The 22,793-nt window shown below is 51.7% G+C and overlaps 8 protein-coding genes across 8 annotated transcripts; 4 read left to right on the top strand and 4 right to left on the bottom strand.

The window, feature by feature from the left end:
* Nucleotides 1-42: 42 nt before the first annotated feature.
* A1O1_04377 (uncharacterized protein) lies at nt 43-1,017 on the top strand (the record flags this gene model as incomplete). Its single annotated transcript, XM_007725271.1, has 1 exon — nt 43-1,017. One exon carries the CDS (start codon nt 43-45, stop codon nt 1,015-1,017), a length of 975 nt encoding a protein of 324 aa, XP_007723461.1.
* Nucleotides 1,018-1,192: 175 nt separating this feature from the next.
* A1O1_04376 (uncharacterized protein) lies at nt 1,193-1,896 on the bottom strand (the record flags this gene model as incomplete). Its single annotated transcript, XM_007725270.1, has 2 exons — nt 1,193-1,794; nt 1,845-1,896. 2 exons carry the CDS (start codon nt 1,894-1,896, stop codon nt 1,193-1,195), a joined length of 654 nt encoding a protein of 217 aa, XP_007723460.1.
* Nucleotides 1,897-2,706: 810 nt separating this feature from the next.
* Nucleotides 2,707-7,091, top strand: A1O1_04375 (uncharacterized protein; the record flags this gene model as incomplete). Its single annotated transcript, XM_007725269.1, has 11 exons — nt 2,707-3,112; nt 3,156-3,317; nt 3,369-3,482; nt 3,533-3,705; nt 3,757-3,869; nt 3,917-4,186; nt 4,240-4,744; nt 4,792-5,047; nt 5,100-5,366; nt 5,414-6,575; nt 6,686-7,091. 11 exons carry the CDS (start codon nt 2,707-2,709, stop codon nt 7,089-7,091), a joined length of 3,834 nt encoding a protein of 1,277 aa, XP_007723459.1.
* A 2,091-nt stretch (nt 7,092-9,182) lies between these two features.
* Nucleotides 9,183-11,252, top strand: A1O1_04374 (uncharacterized protein; the record flags this gene model as incomplete). Its single annotated transcript, XM_007725268.1, has 3 exons — nt 9,183-9,631; nt 9,711-9,788; nt 9,947-11,252. 3 exons carry the CDS (start codon nt 9,183-9,185, stop codon nt 11,250-11,252), a joined length of 1,833 nt encoding a protein of 610 aa, XP_007723458.1.
* Nucleotides 11,253-12,366: 1,114 nt separating this feature from the next.
* A1O1_04373 (uncharacterized protein) lies at nt 12,367-14,399 on the bottom strand (the record flags this gene model as incomplete). The annotated part of the gene is made up of 5 exons (XM_007725267.1): nt 12,367-12,792; nt 12,869-12,963; nt 13,097-13,677; nt 13,751-14,183; nt 14,237-14,399. The coding sequence occupies 5 exons, from the start codon at nt 14,397-14,399 to the stop codon at nt 12,367-12,369; spliced, it is 1,698 nt and encodes a 565-aa protein (XP_007723457.1).
* A 1,381-nt stretch (nt 14,400-15,780) lies between these two features.
* On the bottom strand, nt 15,781-17,188 carry A1O1_04372 (uncharacterized protein; the record flags this gene model as incomplete). The annotated part of the gene is made up of 2 exons (XM_007725266.1): nt 15,781-17,090; nt 17,152-17,188. 2 exons carry the CDS (start codon nt 17,186-17,188, stop codon nt 15,781-15,783), a joined length of 1,347 nt encoding a protein of 448 aa, XP_007723456.1.
* A 1,459-nt stretch (nt 17,189-18,647) lies between these two features.
* Nucleotides 18,648-20,464, bottom strand: A1O1_04371 (prephenate dehydrogenase [NADP+]; the record flags this gene model as incomplete). Its single annotated transcript, XM_007725265.1, has 5 exons — nt 18,648-18,797; nt 18,883-19,014; nt 19,063-19,920; nt 19,967-20,027; nt 20,415-20,464. 5 exons carry the CDS (start codon nt 20,462-20,464, stop codon nt 18,648-18,650), a joined length of 1,251 nt encoding a protein of 416 aa, XP_007723455.1.
* Nucleotides 20,465-21,673: 1,209 nt separating this feature from the next.
* A1O1_04370 (uncharacterized protein) lies at nt 21,674-22,579 on the top strand (the record flags this gene model as incomplete). Its single annotated transcript, XM_007725264.1, has 1 exon — nt 21,674-22,579. The coding sequence occupies one exon, from the start codon at nt 21,674-21,676 to the stop codon at nt 22,577-22,579; it is 906 nt and encodes a 301-aa protein (XP_007723454.1).
* Between the last annotated feature and the right edge of the window lie 214 nt (nt 22,580-22,793).

The following is a 22,793-nucleotide window of genomic DNA, read 5'->3' as shown; positions in this document are numbered from 1 at the left end:
AAACCTCAACTGACTCTGCACAGCAGCTCCCACTAACTGCCAATGGCCGACCAAACCCTAATTCCACCCCCTCCAGGACCACCACCGCTATTGAACGAAGACCAACTCCTTCATCTTGCGCAGCAAGGCTGGCTATTCCTCGAGCTACCGGAAGCGTTAGCCCAGAGCACCACAGACCTATTGGGCCGCTCGGCCGCATATTTCGACGCCTCGGAGGTGGAAAAGAATTCTTTATACCCGTCTAAACAAGGCACCGAGTTTGGGTACTATCATGTTGCAGATGAGAAGGAATACATCACGTTCCGCTGTCGTGTGCATAGCAATGCAACTTCGAATGCAAGCTCTCCGGCGCAGCTGGCCACAAGTCTCGAAGCCAGCACCGCAAAAGCCTGGCACGATGCTGGACTCCTTCTATTCCGAATCTTATGTGATATTGCTCGAGCCAGTGATCTAGATCTCTCTGTATGGGATGATATCCTGGACGGCACTCTCACCATACCAGACTCTAGAGACGAAATGACCTACACGCTCATGCGACTATTTCGCTATTTTCCCTCCACTGGGCACGCCGAAGAACACACAGACCTTGGCTTGCTGACCGTCTGCATAGGTGATGGCTCCGGACTGCAAGTTTTGGATCGATTCAATTCGTCTACATCGAATTCTGTCTGGGTTGATGCTCCTGTTGGAACCCGCACGGCCACAGTCTTGGTTGGCCAGACGTTAAGGACACTCTCGGCTCGATCCATGAATGCCGGAGCACACAGGGTCGTTGGCAATTCACAAGGAAGGCACAGTGTTGTATTCGCTCTCAGACACTCAACGAGGCATGGTATCGATTTCAGCCTGTTCGGCGGCGAAGGAAGAGTCCCCTCGACGGAGTTGTGGAAAACCGTGCAGATCGGTAAAGTCAATATCAATACGGCCAAGGAGGCAAGAGAGATGCAGCGACAAAAGTTGCGCCTGGCAGGACAAGAGGCTGAAGTCGTCGTAAACCCTCAAATGGGTCATGGGTAGTGTCAAGCATGGTTGGTCACTTCTTTCACCATCATCACAGCCTTCCTTGCCAGCAATTCTGCGTCGGGTGGAAATCTCGCCGAGAGGTAATTGTATTGGCGGTCTTCAACAACAAACCTACAACTGTCAGCACTTGCCGTGTATGCGATATTTCAATCTTGGAGTGGCGACACACTTACGGACGGGGACTTATGCTGTTGGCAAACTGCCCTTTATCAGCTAGGCGCTCTTTAACGAAGCCCTCCACGGAATCGGTGCCGGCCCCGTATGTCTTATAATAGTCGCCGAGGAACAGTTTGGTGGCGTGGAAGATACCCTGCTCCATGAACGCTGGCAATGCTGTGGTTTTGACATCGTGCAGGACGCTTCTACCGTCACTCTCTGACGCCATTGCTAGCACCTGCACACCATGACATATGGCTGCTAATGCTTTTTGAGATGGCTTCTTAGTCAGAGAAAAGTATCTTGCCAGCAGCTCATGGACGCGAGACGAGTCTATTATCTGACGTACGCCTTTCTCGTGGCCGCCAGGAAGAAAGACCAGGTCATAGTCCTCCAGAGTAAAAGAGGCATCTTGCCACGCCAGAGGCTTTTGAAAACTGGGGGAAGTTGTCGACAGCGCCTCGTAGGCGTTTCTCGCAGCCTTGTTGGCCCCTAGCAGAGTCCCGGTCCATCCTGAGAGCATTTTGTTGTCGCAAACTGGTGACTGGCCTTTCTCTGTGGCAAAGGATACCTCTAATCCAGCAGTCTGGAAGACCTGCCAGGGGATCGCGGTTTCTATCCAACATTAGCCAGCCTCCGCGCGATGAGATCCGCTCGCTGCCCACCGGTAGGGTCATGCCCATAGTCAGCCATAAGGAAAATAACTTTAGCCGGCATGGCAAGTTTGTTGTTTTGCTCTCTATACGAGGCTATCTGTCTGTTCTCCAGATGGCGGTGATGCGAGACTCTGCCACAGCTGACCAGAGGAGGAATAGACCAGGAATAGACACAGTGAAGGCTTGATTTGAAGAAGCTTCGACCACTTTCACATGTCAGATGTCAGAGCACAAAAAGACCTCAATTTCCCCGCGAAAAGATCCCGTGTTTCACTCAGCTGAGGCTGATGGGCCGCAGCTGCTCCCCTTCGACCAGATCGGATGATTGGAGGCCTCGAGAGCGACCAAGCAGGTGAGATGCCAGGGTCGGTTGGCTGGCGAAATCTCGGCGGTACGTTCTTCCGCTCCGATACAGGGAAAAGGCCGACCATATCACGACGACACCTTGAATCGCATCTTACACTTCGAGGATTCATAATTCTGGACGTCCTCACTCCCTGTGCCTCGTATTACTTGAGGGGTACGCCTAAGTTGGGCGAAATGGTCTTCCTGGAGCACGACAGAGGTTCTGTATTACCCAACAGCAGTAACCCCTGTTCAATTTTCACATGTCCAACATGCCTCCAGCGTCCACAGCTATGCTCTGGACTATCCAGCCGCACTGTCAGATCCCCCGGAGCCTGCATCGTCCTTCGCATTGACCGCTGGATGCAGCTGACGGCACTAACCACCCAGGACTCGGCCAAGGTGGTCTTCCTGTTGGGACAGCTCTATAAAAGATTGCTCTGACTGTGATGGAGCCTTCTATGGTTTCTACTTTGTTGCCTTGGAAACTACATCGAATTCATCTGCTGTGCCCTATCTCTTGAATATGGAGCAAGATCTGCAGAAAGTGGCCGGCAAAAGGGGCGAAAAGAAGAGCTTGATTGATCCAGATAGCCAGACCGCCAACGGTTCCACCGGTACTAACGGCTATGGCTCCAGCTCTTCCAACTCTACAGAACCTCCTCAGTCCCCTTTCCATCATGTGCCTCCTTACCGCGTTGGCACGACTGAACCCGGAGGCCCACTGTCACGCGCACAGTCGAAGCTAGAGGCCAGCGATTACCATGGCGTAAATAACAAGTTTCCACGTTTGTCACGTCCTGTGGAACTACTCAGACACACCTACGATGTAGTTGTCATTGGTTCCGGCTATGGAGGGGGCGTTGCAGCATCACGCATGGCACGGGCTGGCCAGTCAGTATGCGTCCTCGAAAGAGGCAAGGAGAGATGGCGTGAGTCTGCCTCAAGCCTCATAGACCCTTCTGACCTCAGCAGCTGGAGAGTATCCGTCAACCCTGGCCGAGGCTGCACCGGAGATCAGTGTCTCTGGTTTGTTCGCTCCTGGAGACAACCCAGGGACGCCGGTGCAGATTGGTGATCCCACGAAATTGTACCAGCTGGTCATGGGCGCTGGGCAGAACGCATTTGTTGCGAGTGGTGAGTGGAAGGCGCAACAGTAGCTACCGAGTAGACAACTAACATTCTCAGGTCTTGGGGGCACCAGCCTCCTCAACGCCAATGTCTTCCTCAGAGCAGATGATGGGACGATGAGTCTCCCGGAATGGCCAAAAGACCTTCAAAAACCCGGTGCTCTGGATGAATGTGAATATCATGCGTGTGCTGTCCATGTCCGGTCACTGACAAGCTTGCAGACTATAACCGTGCTAGCCAGATGCTGCAGCCTGAAGAATATCCAGAGGACTTTCCACCTCTGCCTAAGCTGGAGCTGTTGAGGAAACAGGCGGAGCTATTGGGACTCGAGAAGAACTTCAAACGCGTGCCGCAGACGACGAGATTTGAAAATGGCCCGAACTACGCGGGAGTTGTAGGCGAACTCCTTCCAGAACAAGTCATGGAATTATGCTGACAACTCCAGCAAATGCAAGCCAGCGCGCTTACTGGCATGGATAGCACTGGTGTCAACGACGGGAGCAAGTCGTCGACCCTGGTGACTTACATGAGCGATGCCTGGAACTGGGGGGCAGAAATGTATTGACCCACTCAATCTTCTCGATGAACACTGCTGACCATGGCAGATTTTGCGAATGCGAGGCGCGCTACGTTAAGAAGCACCCTACTCAGGAGGGATATCTAGTATACTTTGCCTGCCACACAAGCAAACGTGGACTGTTTAAGAAGAACATCTACCATGATCTCATGTGGGTTCATGCAAAGAAGTTTGTATTCCTAGGTGCCGGAGCTCTAGGCACCACCGAGATCCTCCTTCGCAGCAAAGCTCTTGGAATGAAAATGAGCAGTCGTGTTGGCAAAGATATGAGTGGCAACGGTGATATTTTGGCCTTCGGGTATTGTGTCTTGATCCGCCACAGTCGAACGGCGATGCTAACGCCAAACACAGATACAACACCAACTACGACGCCAACGGCTTGGGCAGCCCCTCTCCCAGTCCAGATAGACCGGTTGGGCCTACTATCACTGGAGTCATTGACTGTCGTGCGCAGCCAAACCCCTTGGATGGCTTTGTGATCGAGGAGGGTGCCATTACTGGCGCATTGGTACCAGTGCTTCAAGGTTTGCTGGAGTCTCTGCCGGGCAAGACCTTTCCCCGGCATTATACCCTCAAAGACAAGTTGCAGCATCATCTAGCTCGACGGTTGAGCAGGCTGTATCCTTACGCGCCAATGGGAAGCCTGGAAAAGACACAGACATATCTAATCATGTCTCACGATAGCAACCAAGCAGTGATGAGCATGGGAACAAACGACAAACCAACTCTGAGTTTCTTGGGAGTGGGAAGAAGCGATCACGTTAAGTATCTCAACGGGAAACTTGCACAAGCCACCAATGCAGTAGGAGGGACGTACATTAACTCTCCTTTCTTTGCTGCCTTGGGGGAACAAGAGGTGAGTGCTTTGCACAAGGTTTCTAGTACAACATCTGACACTCACAGATCACGGTCCACATCATGGGTGGAGCAACAATCAGCAGTGATGATACTGGCGTCAACGGGGCAGTCAACCAGTTCGGCCAAGTCCTTCAAGGAAAAGGGAAAGAAGTCCATGACGGACTTATCGTTGTGGATGGTGCAGCGTTGCCCACTGCATTGGGTGTCAATCCTTTCGCAACGATTACCGCTCTCGCTGAGAGGTCGGTCGAGGCAGCTGCAAAGCGGAAGGACCTCAGGATTGACCTTATTACACAGAATGGTAAGTAGGAGGAGAGCCTTACTATTCAGACTGAGAGCACTAACATGTCCAGGTACTCTTGACCTCTTCGGCCGGCCTGCTCATCCAAAACCTATGGACAAAGAACTTCGTAAAGCCGACCGGATTATCCAGATGGCCATGGCCTCGGATTCTGAAGGAATCGAATTTACTGAGGTCATGAGTGGGTATATCAACATCGAAGATCAAGTCAACACTGGCAATGAGACTGCCGACTTTGCGGTGGCGACGGACGCGGCTCAGGCGGCTGGCAGTACGGCGAGGTTCTTCCTCAGTTGTCATGCCTGGGACACTGATGAATGTAAGCCGTTCCTCTAACTTCGAAAAGCGAAATGCTGACCCGAGAAGTGATTGGACGATCAGACCACCCTGCCATGCTCACTGGAACATTTACCTGTGCTGGCTTGCCGGGCTCCCCGTTCATGGTCCTGCGCGGTGCCTTCAACCTGTTCAATGAAGACAAGCGTACCCCTGACACGACCAACTTGACCTATGACTTTGACATGATTTCCACGCGTGGAGAGATCGTCCATTTCCATGGCTACAAGATTGTTGATCGATCAATTGCATTCAAGCCTTGGTCAACCTGGAAGGCCACTTCTACCCTATATGTCACCTTGACCAAGGGCGATCGCACGGTGGGAAAAGGCACCCTGCATATCCTGCCGCAAGACTTTGCTTCTGAATTGTCCACGTTCACACCTCATGGCTCGACAACTCTGTCCAAGATGTTCTCGACCGTCAAGTTCTTGACCTTCTTCGCCCGGCAGGTTTTGTCGAACTTCCTAGGGCCCTTGGGCTTCATGCAATTTCCCACGACCACCTATCAAGGCTACGAAGTGAACAAAAAGCCACCGGTCGAAACCATCAAGGTCACTTCCACTGACAAGATAGTGTCCACCCTCCAGCGATGGGCACCGACAACGACCTCCTCGCAAGGTCGGAAAGTCCTGTTCATCCCCGGTGCATCTGTTGACCATCAGATCTTCGCCCTCCCCACCATCAAAACCAATGCCGTCGAATACTTCCAAGCCGCCGGTTACGAAGTGTTCTGCATCACGCACCGCACCGGCAAGACCCCGAATGCCCAGCGAGGGTTCACTACGTACGATGCTCGCCTCGACATCCAGGCAGCGTTCGAAGAGATCCATCGACTCCAAGGTTCTGCCAGTCCCATCTATGTCATCGCCCACTGTGCTGGATCGGTCGCCCTCTCCGCCGGCCTGCTGGACGGCACGATCAATTCGAAATGGATCAGCGGCATGACTGCATCACAGGTGTTCTTCAATCCCATGTTTGGCACCGTGAACAAAGTCAAAGCCTCCCTGCCGATCCCGTTGACGAAGATCTACAAGCTGCTTGCTGGCAGTTGGTTCTCCTGCATCTCCACCGAGCATGATTCTCTCGTGCAGCGCTTGTTGAACCAGGTAGTGCGACTGTATCCTGCTGGATCTCCCTCCGAACTGTGTAACAGCGTCGTCTGCCACAGATCCGAGCTCGTGTTTGGAAGGTATGTACCAGTTCTTGTTTTCTTATATTCCCCTCACCTGCCTTGTTATTCCTCTCGATGCACAATGTCAGCATGAACGTGTTACTGACTTGATCATCTGTCAATCACAGACTCTGGTCCCACAAGCGTCTCAACGCAGCTACCCATTCCAACCTGTCCAAGTTCCTCGGTGGCACCAGCATGAACGCCCTCAGTCAGCTCATGTACCAAGGCACTCATGGCGAGGTGACCAACAACATTCTCGAGTCCTTGGTCAGACCGGAGAATCTGCAACGGCTCAGGGGCCTTCCGATCCTCTTCATCTCTGGCACTGACAATGTAGTCTATACGCCAGAGAATACTGACAAGTCGTACACCACGCTGACCACCATATTTGGCCAAGGGATATATCAACGTGAACTGTTCCCTGGCTACGGACATTTGGATTGCTGGATGGGCGCGGAGGCCGTCAAGGACGTGTATCCTACTGTGCTTGCGCACGCGGAAAGCATATTCAATGGTGCTGCAAGAGACTGAGTTCCGAGACTGGAACCTACGTTCGTTGTGTATATGGAGGTATAACGCAAAATGAACGATTTCTTTGTTCCTCTTGATTCGGAATGGCCATGACCTTCCCAAGCTTTCGTCGAGTAAAATTGGCAACATCGTCATTTTCCATTGTACCTATGGCCGTTTAAAGAAGCCGGGTTCTCTACCTTGACTCTTTAGCATCCTTGTCCATCTACCCTGGAGGCAAAAGGACGTGCTTTCAAGCATCAGAAGAAGCCGCCGCCTCGCACATGTCAGAATCGAGATTGTCGCCGTCGGTCCATCCTGGATGTGCTGACACGTGAGCTGAAAGGCCAGACCCCCTCGAGAGAGTCTGAACCGTCATGAACCACTGTCATGTGCTTTACAGCCGCGCCTGAATGCATGGATTTTGCAGATGAATGCAGCTGCAGCTACGCGAATCTGCAATGGCTGAGTGCTTGATTCTTTGCGTGCATGTCAGCCTCGTTCGTGTAACGAAGCGGACTCGAGAATCAGACCAGTGGAGATTCCGATCAAGCACCAAAAACCCACAAAGCCTGCTTGTTGCTTGCTGCTTGCACTCCTAGGACGAGATGCAGGTAGTTAGTCCTGCTCTTCGGTCCTTAGAGTCATATACAGCTGCCGAAAGGGCGGGTGTCTTCAGCTGAAGCACGCGTCAACTGATCAATCTGGGGAACTTGCACGCCCTGGGGAGCTGTGGGCGCGGTCCCGACAGACACCATCCCATTTCTTCTTGATAAAAGTATTCAAAGGCAGAGAGGATAAGAGCATCTTGATATGTCGGTTATGGGGGTTTAGACCCTGTACATTGCCGGTAGTCAGTTGTCAGTAACTGCCTTGATTGTTCTGTGCCCACTGCCCATTGCCTTCAATATTGGGCCGGTATTGTGATAGCAGGATCGAGTGAGCGATCAACTCAATCCTCGGTAACCAACGATAGTGCTTAGGGCCTAGGCGTAGTAGACAAACGGGATCGACTGGAGACAATGAATGGTGATCAAGTAAGAGCGTTCTTTGGGGCCTTTCTTTTGTCAATGTAGTAAGTACAGCCATTCTGGCCGCGAGCCGCGACGATGAGGACGAGGCTGATCCGACAACGACAGCGACAACACATTCGTCTGTCACTCGTGGGATGTCAGACTTGAGTCGAGAGTAGAACTCATCCGCCCGTGACCGTATGGGGTTTCGTCCGTTTGGTCTTACTCACAAAAGCGCATTCTGTGTATGCCAAATTCTTCAGCCTCACATTTCGCTAAGCAACGAACCATCCACACCGGTCAAGAATGCTGGGCTATTCCTATCAGCGGACCCCACGGGTGGCCTCGGCTGCTGCGCATGATTCGATCTGCCAGTGGGCGATGACTGGAGCGATGGGTGCGTTCGAGATGTCTGAGGTTGCCTGGAAAAGAGAGCCTCAACTACCCCTCTTCCTCTTCCTCTTCCGCCTGGCTGCCTCGTATCACACACCGCCGCTTCTCAGCCCACGACCACAGAGCTGAAAACCGAAAGCCAGCCTCCAGGCATAAGCCACCATTCTCAGCTTCCTGTACGTTGAATGCTGACGGAGGGTTTGGGGCATCGACATGTGAAAGTCAAGTTGGGCCGACCACTGCAGTATGTCTGACGCCTTTTCCAAGGATGCGAGCATGTCGTGCCGATGTCCTCCTATCGAGATTCTTTCTTTGTGTGAGGGGGCATCTAGACGCCTGGCAGCCTTGCTCTTCTGAAGAGCCTTTAAAGCAATGCGGCTGACTGCCAGTGCCGCCTGTTCAGAATTGCTATACTGGGCCTTTTGAACTTCAATCAAGGGACCCCGTTACTGAGTACTCTTCAGGCGCCCAGGAATGTCACGGTCAGGCACGTCGAGGATCATTCAAGGCCTCCTTATCTGTGGCCATCAAAGACCGAAGCACTCCCAAGGCTTTGCATCGGCCTCTTTTGCATCGGCCTCTTTCGCATCGCCCTCTTTCGTATCGCTCAGTCGACTCCATCACCTTTTCGATACATTCCTCCTAACTGCCTTCTGGCGGCCTTACTACTACTATTACAACTACTTTCCTCGACAATATCGCGATGATGGCATTGGCACCGTCACCAAAATCCCTTTCTTACACCGCGAATCCTCTCCTCCTGATACTCAATGATCTATGGCTCTTCGCCCAAATCACCATCACCTGGCCTCTCACCGCCGGTCTCCCCAGCATCGTTCTGCCCATCAGTCCAGCACAATCCAAAGGACTAGACGAGTTGGCATTGACCTGGCCCAATCTATGGTCTGATCTCATCCACTCGATCCTGGTGGTGGCGCAGACGCTGTTTCTCATCTCCCTGTTTCCCCTGTCCTATATTCTCCTGCCGGTGCTATACTTTCTGTATATTGTGGCTTTCGTCCTGGGAAACCAATGGTTCACAGTCTTGTTGAACGGTCGCAGACGGATTAGGTTCCAATCACACCCGCGATGTGTCGAGGGGCAACGGGAGTATAAACATGAGCGGTGGGTTTTCATCAACGGAGTTGCTGTTGGGTAAGTCATCCATAACCGTCTCAATCGTGTCTCAAATGTACGGTGACGAGTATGCTGACGACTGTTTATTTTCGTCTAGTCAACATTGGCTCCAATCGAACCTGGACCGACTTGCAATGACTTTCAGACGGCCGGTGTATGGGATCCATAATCAGACGTGAGTATTTGACGTTGATATCCCACAATCCAGTATTTGGGCTTATTCAAGCCTATTTGACATCAACATACATGCATCGGTGTCGGCCTTGGCTTGCTTGATTCTGTGTGGTTTTGTCAATGATATATATCATTCTAACCAATCCCATGACATACCAGCCGCGGTATCATCTTCGATGTGCTCGAATGCATCATCCAGCGCGACCTAGCCTATCCCACCCTCGACATCCGACAAGCCTACGAGCAGCTCTTGCCGATCATCACCGATCCGGAAGTGCATAAAGTGGTGCTCATCCTCCACAGTCAAGGCTGCATCGAGGGCGGTATGGTTCTGGACTGGCTGTACGCCACCGTCGCAGCCGAACAGATCCGCAAACTCGAAGTATATACTTTCGGAAACGCCGCGAATCATTGGAATGCTCCGGTGATCACCACGACCGTCAGTCCTAACGGACAGAGCCAGGGCAGGACGAACGGCACAGAAAGCACAACAACAAACGGCGACACGAGCATTGATGCCAGAATCAGGGCCAGCACAAGCAATGATTCCACTGTCGACGACGACGACTGCGACTCTGAACATAGCGGCCGCGTGGTCAGGTATATCGAGCACTACGCCAACACAGGCGATTATGTATCTCGATTCGGCATTCTTCATTTCCGGCCTGAAATCACGCAACCGCAACCGCAGCCACAGGCACAGGCACGACCACACCAACAGCTCCAGTCACAACTATATCTCCAAGGACAGCGACAGATACAACAGCCGCCGTGGACCGGATCCAGTACCACCGCCGCAGCAGCATCACCTCCAGTCCGAAATGCGGCGCCGAGCGCTCCACCTACCACAACTCCCACATCTCTACGCTATGATGACGACGCCAGTGCCACTGGAACATCTGCCTCGCCATCAGGGTCGACTTTGGCTTCAACATCGACAGTGGCATCGGCAGTGGCAACAACAAGGAAACTAAACCTCGCAACCACGAATAGCAATAGCAGATACACAGCAAAGGCTCCGGTCCGATCATACACTAATCTCCTCTCACCTACGACACCCATCGAGAGGAAGGGGACTTTGGACGCCAAAGAAGACTACAACAAATACGTCGGCCGGCTGTTCAAGCGCGTCGGGTCCGGACACCAGTTCAACCAGCATTACTTGGATAATATCTTTGAAATGGAGGGCATTGACACCCGTGATCTGAGTAGAGGGCGAGTCAAGGGTGGGAATGCCTTCATGGATGCAGAGGTGGATCTGGATGCTTTTGACTTGTGGGATACTGTTCAGGCTGTGGATGGTGCTGGACATGGACATGGCCAAGGACGCCGACAAGAAGGAAGAGGTGACGCTGCGGGTCTTGGTGTTCCCAGTGGGTCGAGGGTGAGAAGAAAACAGGTCAAGGATTTCAGTCGGTTGTGGTTGTATCGGAATGGGATGAGTCCGGATGAAGCTCGCGCATAGGTTGGATTTATAGGCTCATGGATCTTGAGATCTTAAGCAGGGACAGGGAAAGGTGTGGGAACATCGAATGATGAGGGGATTATTGAAATCTGACAGAGCAAGATGAGAGGTGAACTGAGAGTCTGAGTTCTTTACCGTGTTGTTCCACACCAGCGTTGAAATTGTGGGATTGGATCTACATCGTCCCTCCAGGGAGAGATGAGGATATGGCAGGTCGAGAAAAAGACAGGATACTATGAAGGCTTCTCCTATGGGTTTCACGTTCTGGAGTATATTGGCCGTCCTGCTGCGGAGACATCAAAGATTTATGTGAGATTCTATACCGAGTTGATTTGATATAATATGATTTCTTATATTCAAACGTCACTTTTCTTGAGCCCACGGTTTACATACAGGCTGTAATATCCCCTTTTGCATATTGATGTGAGCATTCCCCCAAACCCGCTTCTACTCGAACTTGTTTGGACCGCATGCCCCTTTCGGACCTCAGCCTTGCTCCTGGATCCACTCTCCATCTTGACTCCACCCTCCTCGAGACCCACTTACTTCTCCTCGCCTCGTCTCACCTTATGCATACCGGTCCTAAGGTCGATCACTTGGTGAAGGTGAAGACTCCTAGCCGATGTCCTTCGCATCGTCGGACCAGGTACTTGAGTCTGGTCTGGGGATGTGGGAGGGAGAAATAGACATGATAGACTAAGACAAGATCCGAAATCTGGTAGTTATTGCGGAGTATTGCGGATTAGGCAAGTGAAGTAAAGGTCCGTCCATACAATACATATGACCCACAACCGAACCAACCAAACCAAACCACACTCACAGAATATTAGTGCAAGCTAGGCGTAACGGATAAAACGACTCATGGCCGTGAAGAGAGTAGGAAAATACGATAGTAGGAAAGTATAATATTAGGAAATACCTGTCAGCGATACTTGACAAAGTGGATCGATCGATCATAAGGGGGTTTCAGCCTTGCCCCTTCCTGCCATGCGATGAAGTCAGAAACCCTTTCCAAACCTATATTGCACGAAAACAAAGACTACCCACCTAAACCAGGCCACTATTCAACCCTCAATCGAATCACCTGACACCAACGCAGTTTCAACTTTCAGTTTCAGGCATCCTCCTTATGAGAGACTCTCTCGCGCTCATAATCTCCTGCCTCAGTCTTTCCCTCATAATCTTCCTCACGATCGCGTTGCCGCGCGACCGCAAGTTGGACCTGTCGCGCTTGAGCGCCGGCAGCACCAATACTGACTCTGCTGCCACGTCTGAAGACAATAGGATCGACTGCCGAGTTTCTCCGGACTTCCTCTTCTTCTCGGATCCTGTATTTCTCGGGTCTCTTGCTGGAAGTGACGTCTTTGTCCCTGAATACCAACAAGGGCGGGTTGGTGCGATAGTAGTCGTCGATATCTTCGAGCGAGCGACCAGCTGTCTCGGGATAGAAGAAGTACATGAGAGGGACGAATGACGCGTTCAGCACAGTCCACACGATATAGAACTGCCAGTGGAGGTTTTGAATTCCGATAGGCGTGATCTGGAAGATGGGGTTGTCAGCTTCCTGACTGTCCTGGGACTTCTATACAGTATTACAGTTTGACAGTTTAACATACCTCGACGACCATAAAGTTGAAGATCCAGTTAGTCGCAGTCCCGATGGCGGCACCTTTGGTTCTCATGGATAGGGAATTGATCTCTGTCGGGTACACTGTGTGGACAATGTCAGCATTGAATTATCAGCATTGAGATTGGAGACCGTCAGCATTAAGATGGATGCCATCGGAGTTCAGACGCAGAGACTAGAGTGGTATGGTATGGTATGGTATAGGGTTAGCACTTACACCATGGGACGCCCTGCATTCCGATCCCGAAAAACACATAATATAAAAAAAAAAAGGCCACCGAGGCAGAGGCGACTTCATGGGTGTGAGTGTATCCTGGCTTCTCATTGTATCGAATGAGAATGGTGATGATCAGGTAGCAGAAGGATTGTCCCGAGGCCGCGAAGATCATCATATTGCGGCGCCCCCATCTCTCCACGTTGGGGATTCCGATCAATGAAAAGAGAAGGTATGACACGCTATTGCATGCCGCTAGAAGTCGGGCCATTTTTTCCTCCAGTCCCACAGACTGAATCAGCACCGTTGGCAGATAGTAACTTGTGACATTGACGCCGGCCAGCTGCTGAAAAGCTTGAGTCCCTGCACCGAGGAGCAGGCGCCGGATGGTTTTGGTGCCTCCCTTGTCACCAGTCCGGCCTCGGAGGAGGTCGAGCCATCGGACGGCGTTCTCGCGCTCATACTGAACAGTATACACGATCTCCTTGTGCTGGGTGAGGATGAATGGATCGTCTTCGGATCTGTTCTCGAGGTCGGCAAGGATTTTGAACGCTTCGTCTTCGTATTCGTGTGCTATAAGCCATCTATAGTGGGTCAATAACTTTATAAGTTTATAGAGCTGTCTCACCTCTCACTCTGATGGGGGCATGTACTCACCTCGGTGACTCAGGTAGCCACGGGACAGTCGAATAGATAACGATGATGAAGATGAACTGGAAGGCGAGTGGGAATCTCCATGCAATAGGTCCGCCAACGAAAGAAAACCCGTAGGTCACCCAGTTGGAAAGAGAGAAGCCGGCGATATTGAGGATGAGTTCAATGACCACGAGCTTCCCTCGCCACTTGATCGCCGACGTCTCGGTCTGCCAGACAGGGGCGGTCGCGGTGTTGATGCCATTGCCGACACCCGCGACGATTCGGCCAACGATCATCTGGGCGGTGCTGAAGGAGGTGATTTGTATAATGGCACCGACACTCATGATCGTGGTGCCGACAAGCACGGATTTCTTTCGTCCGAGTCTCTCGCCCATCCAGACTGCTATGATCGCGCCAAAGAAACACCCGATGTCATATATTGCGGTCACAGTCCCTGGGATTTCATCAGCTTTATTGACATGGAGAAACACGCTAATGGTAACATACCAAGCAGAGAGGTTTTCTGAGGGCCACCTAGGTGATGGACATCGAGGAAGTCTTTGGTGACAATAACGCCGCCTTTCACATGGTTAGATGGATGATGATGGGAAGATAGCGCCATACAAACCGAAAACACCCTGAACTCGATATCAGAATCAGATAGGTCCATGTTGACAGAGTAGAGGGTGGTCCATACCTGATCATAGCCAAACCTGTACCCAGGAATCTAGTCAGAACCCTGGGCCTCAACCAATACCACATGATAGGCGGGCTTACAGAGTCATGTCCGTCGCACAGGCGACCTGATAACAGTGTTAACGTTGTCCTCGTCGGCATATGGACATTGAAGTGGCACTCACGGAAATCCAGAACGTCAGCCATCCCCCCTTCAGGCCGAAGTAAGGCTGTTTAGGTCCTAGGAAGCCCATGATATCTTGCTCAGAGGGTCGCTGAGTGAAGCAGAAATAATACTGCCACGTACTTCGCGGTTGAAGTTCGAGAGCTCAAGATATAGGGAGTCAATCACTGTCTTATGTAAAGGCCCGGCAACTGAATCGTCATTTTATACTCTCCATTGTATACCACTTTGCGGCACGTCATAGAAGTTCTGGTTGCTGAAGGCATCGGGATCCTTCAGCGTATGGTCCTGTCCAAGTCCGATCTACCAGCGGCCCGTTGGCCAGACTCCTGAGGATCGAAGACGTGCCGTGTTCATGGAAGGACAAAGTATGAGAAGACCAATGAAAAGCACGCGCGGTCATGAGGTATGCAGAGGAAGCCTCATACCACCATAGGCAAGTTGGAGTCCATGGGTAAGAATAGGCGATCCCGCCCATGAGGATCTCAAGTGACTAGGAAACATGGGGAAATTTGCGGGGGATCGACCCTTTCGGTAGGAGGAGGACCAATATGAGGAGTCGTGAGGAGTCTCATTTCATAAACCCTCGAAGCTTGATCTAGGAATCAACCAAACCATACCATCCTCGAAGCTTGATGTGCTTTAAGATTCATGTCTCAGAAGAGAAACTCCCCTATCAAAGATGGCTGTCGACGCCCCGTCGTATCTCATGACGCGGTGCAAAGTTCAAAAGGTCCTGCATCCTGGGGGAGCCTGCGTCAATTGAGGCCGTGCTCGCCCACCTGTGATAGCATGTCGAGACTGCGAACGACACGTATCTAGCAAGTACATCGTGACGGGCATCGGGAGCTCCCCAGTTTACCGCAGAGGTACGTGGCCTGAGGAGGACACGGGCGACTCGAGGCAATGAGACCAATCATATCATATTTAAATCCAATGCCATAGCCCCTGCAACCACCTGCGTGCGACTGCCCAAGTGGTAAACAGGGTCCAATTGCCTAGTATCATCTCCAACCAAGCTGAGACTCCTGGAGTCCAGTTTGTGCTCTTTAGTCTGCATCTGACCATATAACATACACACAAAGCAGTTGCCCAAGTTCGTGTAGCCGGGCTGGCGTCTAATCTTCTTCATATCACCATCTCACAGGACTTGATTTGAACGTAATATTCCATTGAGAGGCAATAATCGTCTTTAGCGATCGTGCAGCTCATATCCCCGGGTCGTGGGCCGCGGCTTCTCGCCCGGTAGGCCATTGGAGACAGACCCCTTAGGTGCCCCTGGAGATCGGCAGGCAATGACAATGTAAACCACGAAACTGATGAGAGCCAACACGCCGTAAACGACAACAGACCAAACGGGGCTGTGGCCCTTACCGACAGGACCTGCTTGCCGGAAGCCCAGACCACCGTTGACAATGCCGAGAAGGATGAAGAATCGACCCAGCCATCGATGCGTGTGTCCCATGGCGCTGCGTGTGCCCTTCTTCCGGAAATGCAGATGCTGGCTCAAACCCAAGGCGGGCTGGAAGATTGCCAACCATGCCACAACGACATAGCCGAGGGCTTGATGATAGCCCGAAAGTTCATCCAACTGTCTGGCGAGTTCAATGCCCAGACCTAGACCGACAATCATCAACACCAAGCTCACACCTTGCATGGGAGCATGTATGTGCCGGACTTTCTCGTTATACGGCAGATAGATGGTCAATGCCGAGAGAGGGAACAAGATCACGAAGACCAACGACATGATAACGGCATGAGCGATTCGAATCTTGTTGTCCGGTCCAAGTGCTGTGCCAGTTGAACTGGATGCTGATGAGTCGAAGCTTGAAAGGGGATCTGAAACACCTCTCGTCGCACTCGCTGTCGTTGAAGTGGTTGAAGTGGTCCCGGTAGCTCCAGCAGTGCTACCGGCAGTCTGAGACCCGCTTGCCGAAGCACCAGACGATGAAGAATCATCCGAAGCTGCCACGAAAGGATTCGTAGAGCTGCCACCCGTCCCCACGGTGAGATCTAACGTGAACCCGCCTTCGCCGTCGTGCTGAGAGATGTCGGCATCCGTGCTAGTTGACAAGAGGGCATCGCCAGACTTGTGCGCATAGATCCAAGTGCTGGATGAATCTGTGGGATCCATGCTGCCTCCGTTCCAGCTCAGACATGTGTCGCACCGGATATTGGCGACCAAGGTGCCCTCAGTAGTGACGCCGCTGCCCTCTAGAACAGAGACTTGCGCATCCGAGTTCACGCGGGGCTCGACGTGACCGGTGCCAAGTCTGGGCGAGACCGTCACATTATTGTTGTCGGCAGCATATACAATAAACATGTGTGCTCCCGACATTCTCGAGCCTTGTCCGAAGCTGACCCATTCCGTGCCACTTGGGGCGCTGATCTGGAGATAAATCGGACCTTGTCCAGAAGATGCGGTATCAGAGGGGACGTTGACGGATAAAGTATGGCGACCACTAGAGGCAAACTGAGCCACCTGGGCCGCAGAGCCAGCGGCTATAGAATAGACGTGTCAGTAAAAGTTGTCTTTGGATCTGGCGAAGGAGGTTACGCCTACCTAGGGCGGCGGCCGCGAGGAGCCTTCTGTATAGCATGTTGTCTAGAGATGTTTCAGGCAAAACGCGTCCAATAGGTGCTCGAGGAGTGGCTATATCAGTCTTATGACGGAGCGGAAAGCCTCTCTCGATTGTCTGTGGTCGTCAGTAGTTGAGGGATATCTTCTAAATGAAACGCAGATAGGCAACATAGGAGAAAATGTCTTGTTGTTAAATTTTCTAGAGCTGGACGCAAGGGAAGACTGCAATGCAGATTACGCGTCCCGTGGCTTGCCAATGGCGCGGTGGAGGAGTGACAAGCCTTCACCCGTATCACCCCCTGTCCCGACAGAGGTGTGTATCACAAGTCCGCTCCGCATCGGCACAACGCTGACGACAAACATTAGTTTCGAGTCACCATACAAAGCAGTGTCAACACGGAGCGAGTGACACCTGCCCATGGCACATGTCACTAGGATCCTTCTGGTGATGCTGTCCTGACCGGAGTCTCCCCGGCAGGCGAGGCTGGATGACAATCACAAATAGCAACAAATCTGGGGAGAGACTCCGGAGATGACAAGACAAGGTACGGGAGCTAGTCCTGACTGGATACTAGTGTCCGCGTAGTCCACACATTAATTCCCCTAGCGCGAGGCTAGGCAAATTCCGCTTGACGACTGTCATCAACTCCGTTCGCCGTTTCATTGGCTGCGCTGTCCCTCCTCCACTGGACAACGAAGAAAGCAGCGAGCTACTGCGGCCACTTGGGACGTTTCTTGTATGCCGGTGCTGCGCCTCTTGAATTTCTCTTGCCGTACGCAATAGGTAACTCCAGAAGAGCGGATGCCCACTGTCGGCCTCGCACAGTGCTCGGTATACAGCAGAGAAGGCGCAGCTCCGCGTAATGACTTCCCTCTGCCTTATCAAGCCATGGCCCTGCAGGTTGTGAGAATCATCCCTCGTTCGTCAACCCGCGGCGGTTTCCCGGGCAAGAAAATGGATCAACGTCGCATCCGATAATGAGGTTGGGATGATGAACTCCTAACAAGCCTGTGCGAGCCAGTCATGCTGCGCCATGGAACGCTCTGGCATAATCTCCATCAAGTCGACGTACTGTGTCAAGTAGGACCTCCGGAGTGTGTCCATTGTCTCTGAACAGGTACAGTGAACCAATTATGTGGCTCTTATGCACCCGCCAGGCTTGCGACAATGAACCTTCAGTCAGCTTTCCTTGCGACGGATACACTGATTTCTCATCAATTGTGGCAGGCGATTGATATCCTGCAAGCTTCTGCGTCGAGGTTGGATCCTTCCCAGCAGTGGCTGTCCGAGACAAAGAGGTGAAGAGGCGGGACAACTCGGTCAACATGAGAGGCTGTCCCGACAGCCACTAACAGGCATATGTTGTCTTTTGCCTCAAGACTCCGCCTCTCTGCTGACGTGATTAATTGATTCAATGGTATCCGCCCATGGTGAGTCAGCGTTATACCTTCCGCGATGTCGTTAGGACAAATGAAGGTTACGTCTTTGTTTTCAACATGATTTCCTTGATCATTTCGTTGCCCAATCTCACTGCTTCGGGGAACCGTGGAGCGAAAAACTGCTGGATGTTCTCGAATCGATTGCGGTAGGCTTCAAAATTGCCGAAGGAGACACATTCGGACCAGGCCTTTTTTTCAGAAGCGTCAGCTCGTGATTCGTGGCTAAAAAGCAAGGACAATAAATACACGTGTGGAACTGTGTCAATGACTTACCCTGGCTGCAAAGGTGAATTCCAAGTCGTCGGACCGAAAGGTGTTGTCTTCGATGGCTGTATTGATGACCTCCTCCAGTAAGGTCTCGTTTCGAAATAAATATTCCGTCACTCCCAGCCAAATGCGAAACAGCTAATCCATGTCAGGAATAGAAGGACACTTAAGCGGGGGGGAACTCACCGGCGTGGAGCAGATCATATGGTCATACGGCACAATTCCGAGCTTCCACCAACAATCCACAATCGCCAGTAAGCTGAGATGGTTGTTGGGCTGTCTCTCTTTTGGTCGCTTCGACAAGGAAAATCTGTCGAGTACCTCGTCCCCTAGCAAGAGGTTGTGGTTCAATGTTTCATTCGAAAAAACTGCAGCTCCCGCGCTCTTGATTCGATGCGCGAATTCCTCGCGATGACCGCCCAGCATCAGCTTGTACAATTCTGTCACGGATTGCGCATACTGTCGGATTTGTTCCCGGGCGGCAGGGTTGAGGATGGCCAGGCCGGCATAGACGTGCCACTTGTTGGCGTAGATACGCAATGTGATGTTGATCTTGACATTCTCAATGCCGCCAACATACCGGTTGATCTCCCATGGGAACTGTTGATTGGCCGCCCACGCTGTACCCATACTGAGAAAGGCTGCATGAGTGACCGCCTGCGTGTCGGCCGTGATTCGGTCATGCTTTTCTCCTGAAAGGAATACCATCTTGGAGTTGAGACATGAGAGGATCTGAACGACAAGGTCGACGCTCTTTTGTGATGCACGATGCTGGATGATAACAAGGGGTTGACCTGTCGGGTCTACGGCAGGGCCATGGAGAGAGTGGCAAGAAACGATCTCAACATCACTGGGCAGGTACTTGTCAAAAGCGGCCAGCTCTGGGGCTTTACATGAAGTCTGTCCGCCGACGATGGCACCCACTTTGGTAGACGGGCCATACTCAGCAACGACTCTCTCTATCAGCTCGGCTTCAACGCTGTAAATGATCCAGTCGCTAGCCCTGGAGACGAGATGACCATTAGGTAATACATTTATTCCTTTCTAATCTTGTCAATCATGCTCATCAAGTGTTGCGGCCGACACAAACCTCATTCTCGTACTCCTTTTGAAGTGTTTGGAACTTGTCTGGCCTGTCGCAAGCGTTGACTCTGCACGAGGTTCCTATCAGCTCTCTATATAGATACACAAGCAGTTGGAACAGATCTGCACAGAAGTTCGTCAGTCAAGGCTTCTGATTGAGGACATGGAAGCGATGTTGTTGGGGACAGAAATCTTCAGACAAAATAAAAGTAAGGTAGCGAGTTATTTACATCAGTGACGGAAACCACAATAGAATGCGACACCAAAATGGTGAAGCAGTATTGCGATAACCATGCTCGAGCCAAATGCACTCAAGTCATCATCGAAGGAGGTGTGTGGAGGGGACAGTAGGAGCAAACGTACCGGAATGACACAAACACAATTCTGCTTATATTTCACGAAGAGGGATCAATCTGGCCTACCTCCATCCAGCTTGACTGAACCTTCTGGCGTACATGCGGCCCATATCGCCCATGCCGATGATCCCCACCGCAATATTCTCCATGGCAAGAGTCACGTTGATGCAGCTTTAGTATGTTAAGGCTCTCTATTGTTGAGGAAACATGACAGAGGAGCTTTGGGGCGGTATATGAGAGCACCAGCTGCAGCTGAAAGAGACCTCAAGCCGGGGATCAGCTCTATGAAAGGTATTCAAAGAACAGAGGGCTGTGGTTGAAAAGACGTTTAGGTTGATGGCAATAACAGTCGGTTGAAAAGTGAAAAAGAGGTCTGGGACTCGCCAAGACGTGAGAAATTTGGGACTAGCTCATCCAGATTTGGGAATATAATGACGCCGCTCTATTGAGACATCGAACCAATGGACGAAGATCGGTTTTCTCCTAGTCGATGAGCCGCGGCACATCTCTCCATTGCCAGGTTTATATCAACAAGTACGTATAATGTCTCTGAGTCCCTTTCAGGAATGATCCAAGGAGGGGGCAAAAATGCTCAGCCTTCCACGAGTTCAGACCTGTCTCATGTGACGCTTGCAAGCCCTTGCAGTGGTGCACCTCTTGCCCTTCCACCCATATAGCGAGATTCCTCCGCCGTCAACTTTGTATCCCTTTGCCCAGCTGTAAAGGAGACCTACCTGGAAGAGAATATGGCTCAGTCGAACGCTGACTACAACACCCATCTGGAGACTTTGTCACGGGGAACGTCTCAACAAGAAGGGTCTCACCATGATGAAAGCACTGGAGCAAGCCTTGAAGCCTCAGGTCAAACCCCCCAGCCGGTGGACAAAGGCCGTGCAGCATGGAGAATGCTTCTCTCAGCTTTCGTTTTCGAGTCGCTACTATGGGGTGAGTGGATCGACGGGGTTGTTTAAGATGCTCTCATCTCGGATTACTGCCATTGTGTCCCATGTACTACATATGTACTAATAACAGGGTATACTTTGGCCAGGCTTTCCCCTATCTTTTGGTGTTTTCCAAAATTACTATTCGCACCTTCCTGAATATGCCAATCAGCCTTATGTCTCGGTCATTGGGACTGTCGCATCGGGGATATCATACATGGGAGCCCCCATAATCATACCAATGCTCAGACGCTGGAGGAGATACCGCAAATACATGATATGGTTCGGTTGTAAGGCAAGCCCCCAATACGCCTACCAAGTCGATTAATAGCATATTTAGGGACCCTCTGCATCCTCGGGATCTTAGCCAGCTCTTTTGCGCATACACTAGGCGGCATTATCTTTACTCAAGGTGTAATGTATGGTGTCGGATTTACCATTTTCTATTACCCGATCATCGGCATGGTGAATGAATTCTGGATTGCGCGGCGAGGAATGGCATATGGCATCCTGTGCAGCTCGTCCGGAGTCTCTGGGACGGTCATGCCCGTTACACTCGAAGCATTACTCCACAGGTATGGGCTACCAACAACACTAAGGGCAGTTGCAGTCGGTCTTGCACTATCGACAGGCCCCTTGATACCATTTCTAAGGGGACAAACTCGAGAACCGGAGCAAGCCCAAGTTGCCGTGAGCCAGACCGATTGGGGCTTCCTCCGGGTGCCGCTTTTTTGGATCTATACAACCTCCAATCTGATGCAGGGACTGGGATATTTCTTCCCGTCGTTATATCTGCCCTCGTATGCGTCTACCATGGGCTTAGGTTCGACAAGAGGGGCGCTGTTGTTGGCCGTGATGAGCGTTTCCCAAGTCCTTGGCCAGCTCAGCTTTGGGTATCTGTCTGACCGCCGATTCTCCGTCAACGTTCTAACCCTGACATCGACCCTGGCGTCTGCCACCGCAGTGTTGACGCTGTGGGGATTGGCGCAAAGCTTCGCTGTCTTGGGTGTGTTTGCCATCGTCTACGGATTCTTCGGGGCTGGCTACACGGCTATGTGGGCGCGGATGGGCACAGCTGTTGCCAGCGACAGCACGGCGGCCTTTGCTGCGTTTGGCCTTTTCAACTTCGGCAAGGGTCTCGGAAATATCTTGGCTGGTCCGATAAGCGCCGGTCTGTTGCTGGACCATGTCGATACTATCAAGTATGGAGCGTTCAGGTATGAAGCGGTGGTCATTTTTACAGGTTCTTGTATGCTTGCTAGCGCAGCAAGTGCCACAGCAGCGTATTTCAAACCTTGGAAAGCAGTCTCTGCGCGAGTCTGACTGCCATGCCTAACCTCAAGATATTCGCGGCGGCATTGAATGGATACCTACCTAGTACATATCGTACCGTAAGCTTGGTCATCTGTCCTATTTTGTCCGCATGATAAACCACCCGGTCACAAAGAAACAATCGTCCCACGGCGTATAGGCTAATGTTTATGAGGATGACTGGGAGTTGAGTCTTTCATCACCAATGCTCAACGGTGCAGTTACA

The sequence above is a fragment of the Capronia coronata genome (assembly GCF_000585585.1).
Source record: "Capronia coronata CBS 617.96 chromosome Unknown acBCG-supercont1.3, whole genome shotgun sequence".
Classification (NCBI taxonomy): Eukaryota; Fungi; Ascomycota; class Eurotiomycetes; order Chaetothyriales; family Herpotrichiellaceae; genus Capronia; species Capronia coronata.
This window is presented reverse-complemented; position numbering and strand designations above follow the sequence as displayed.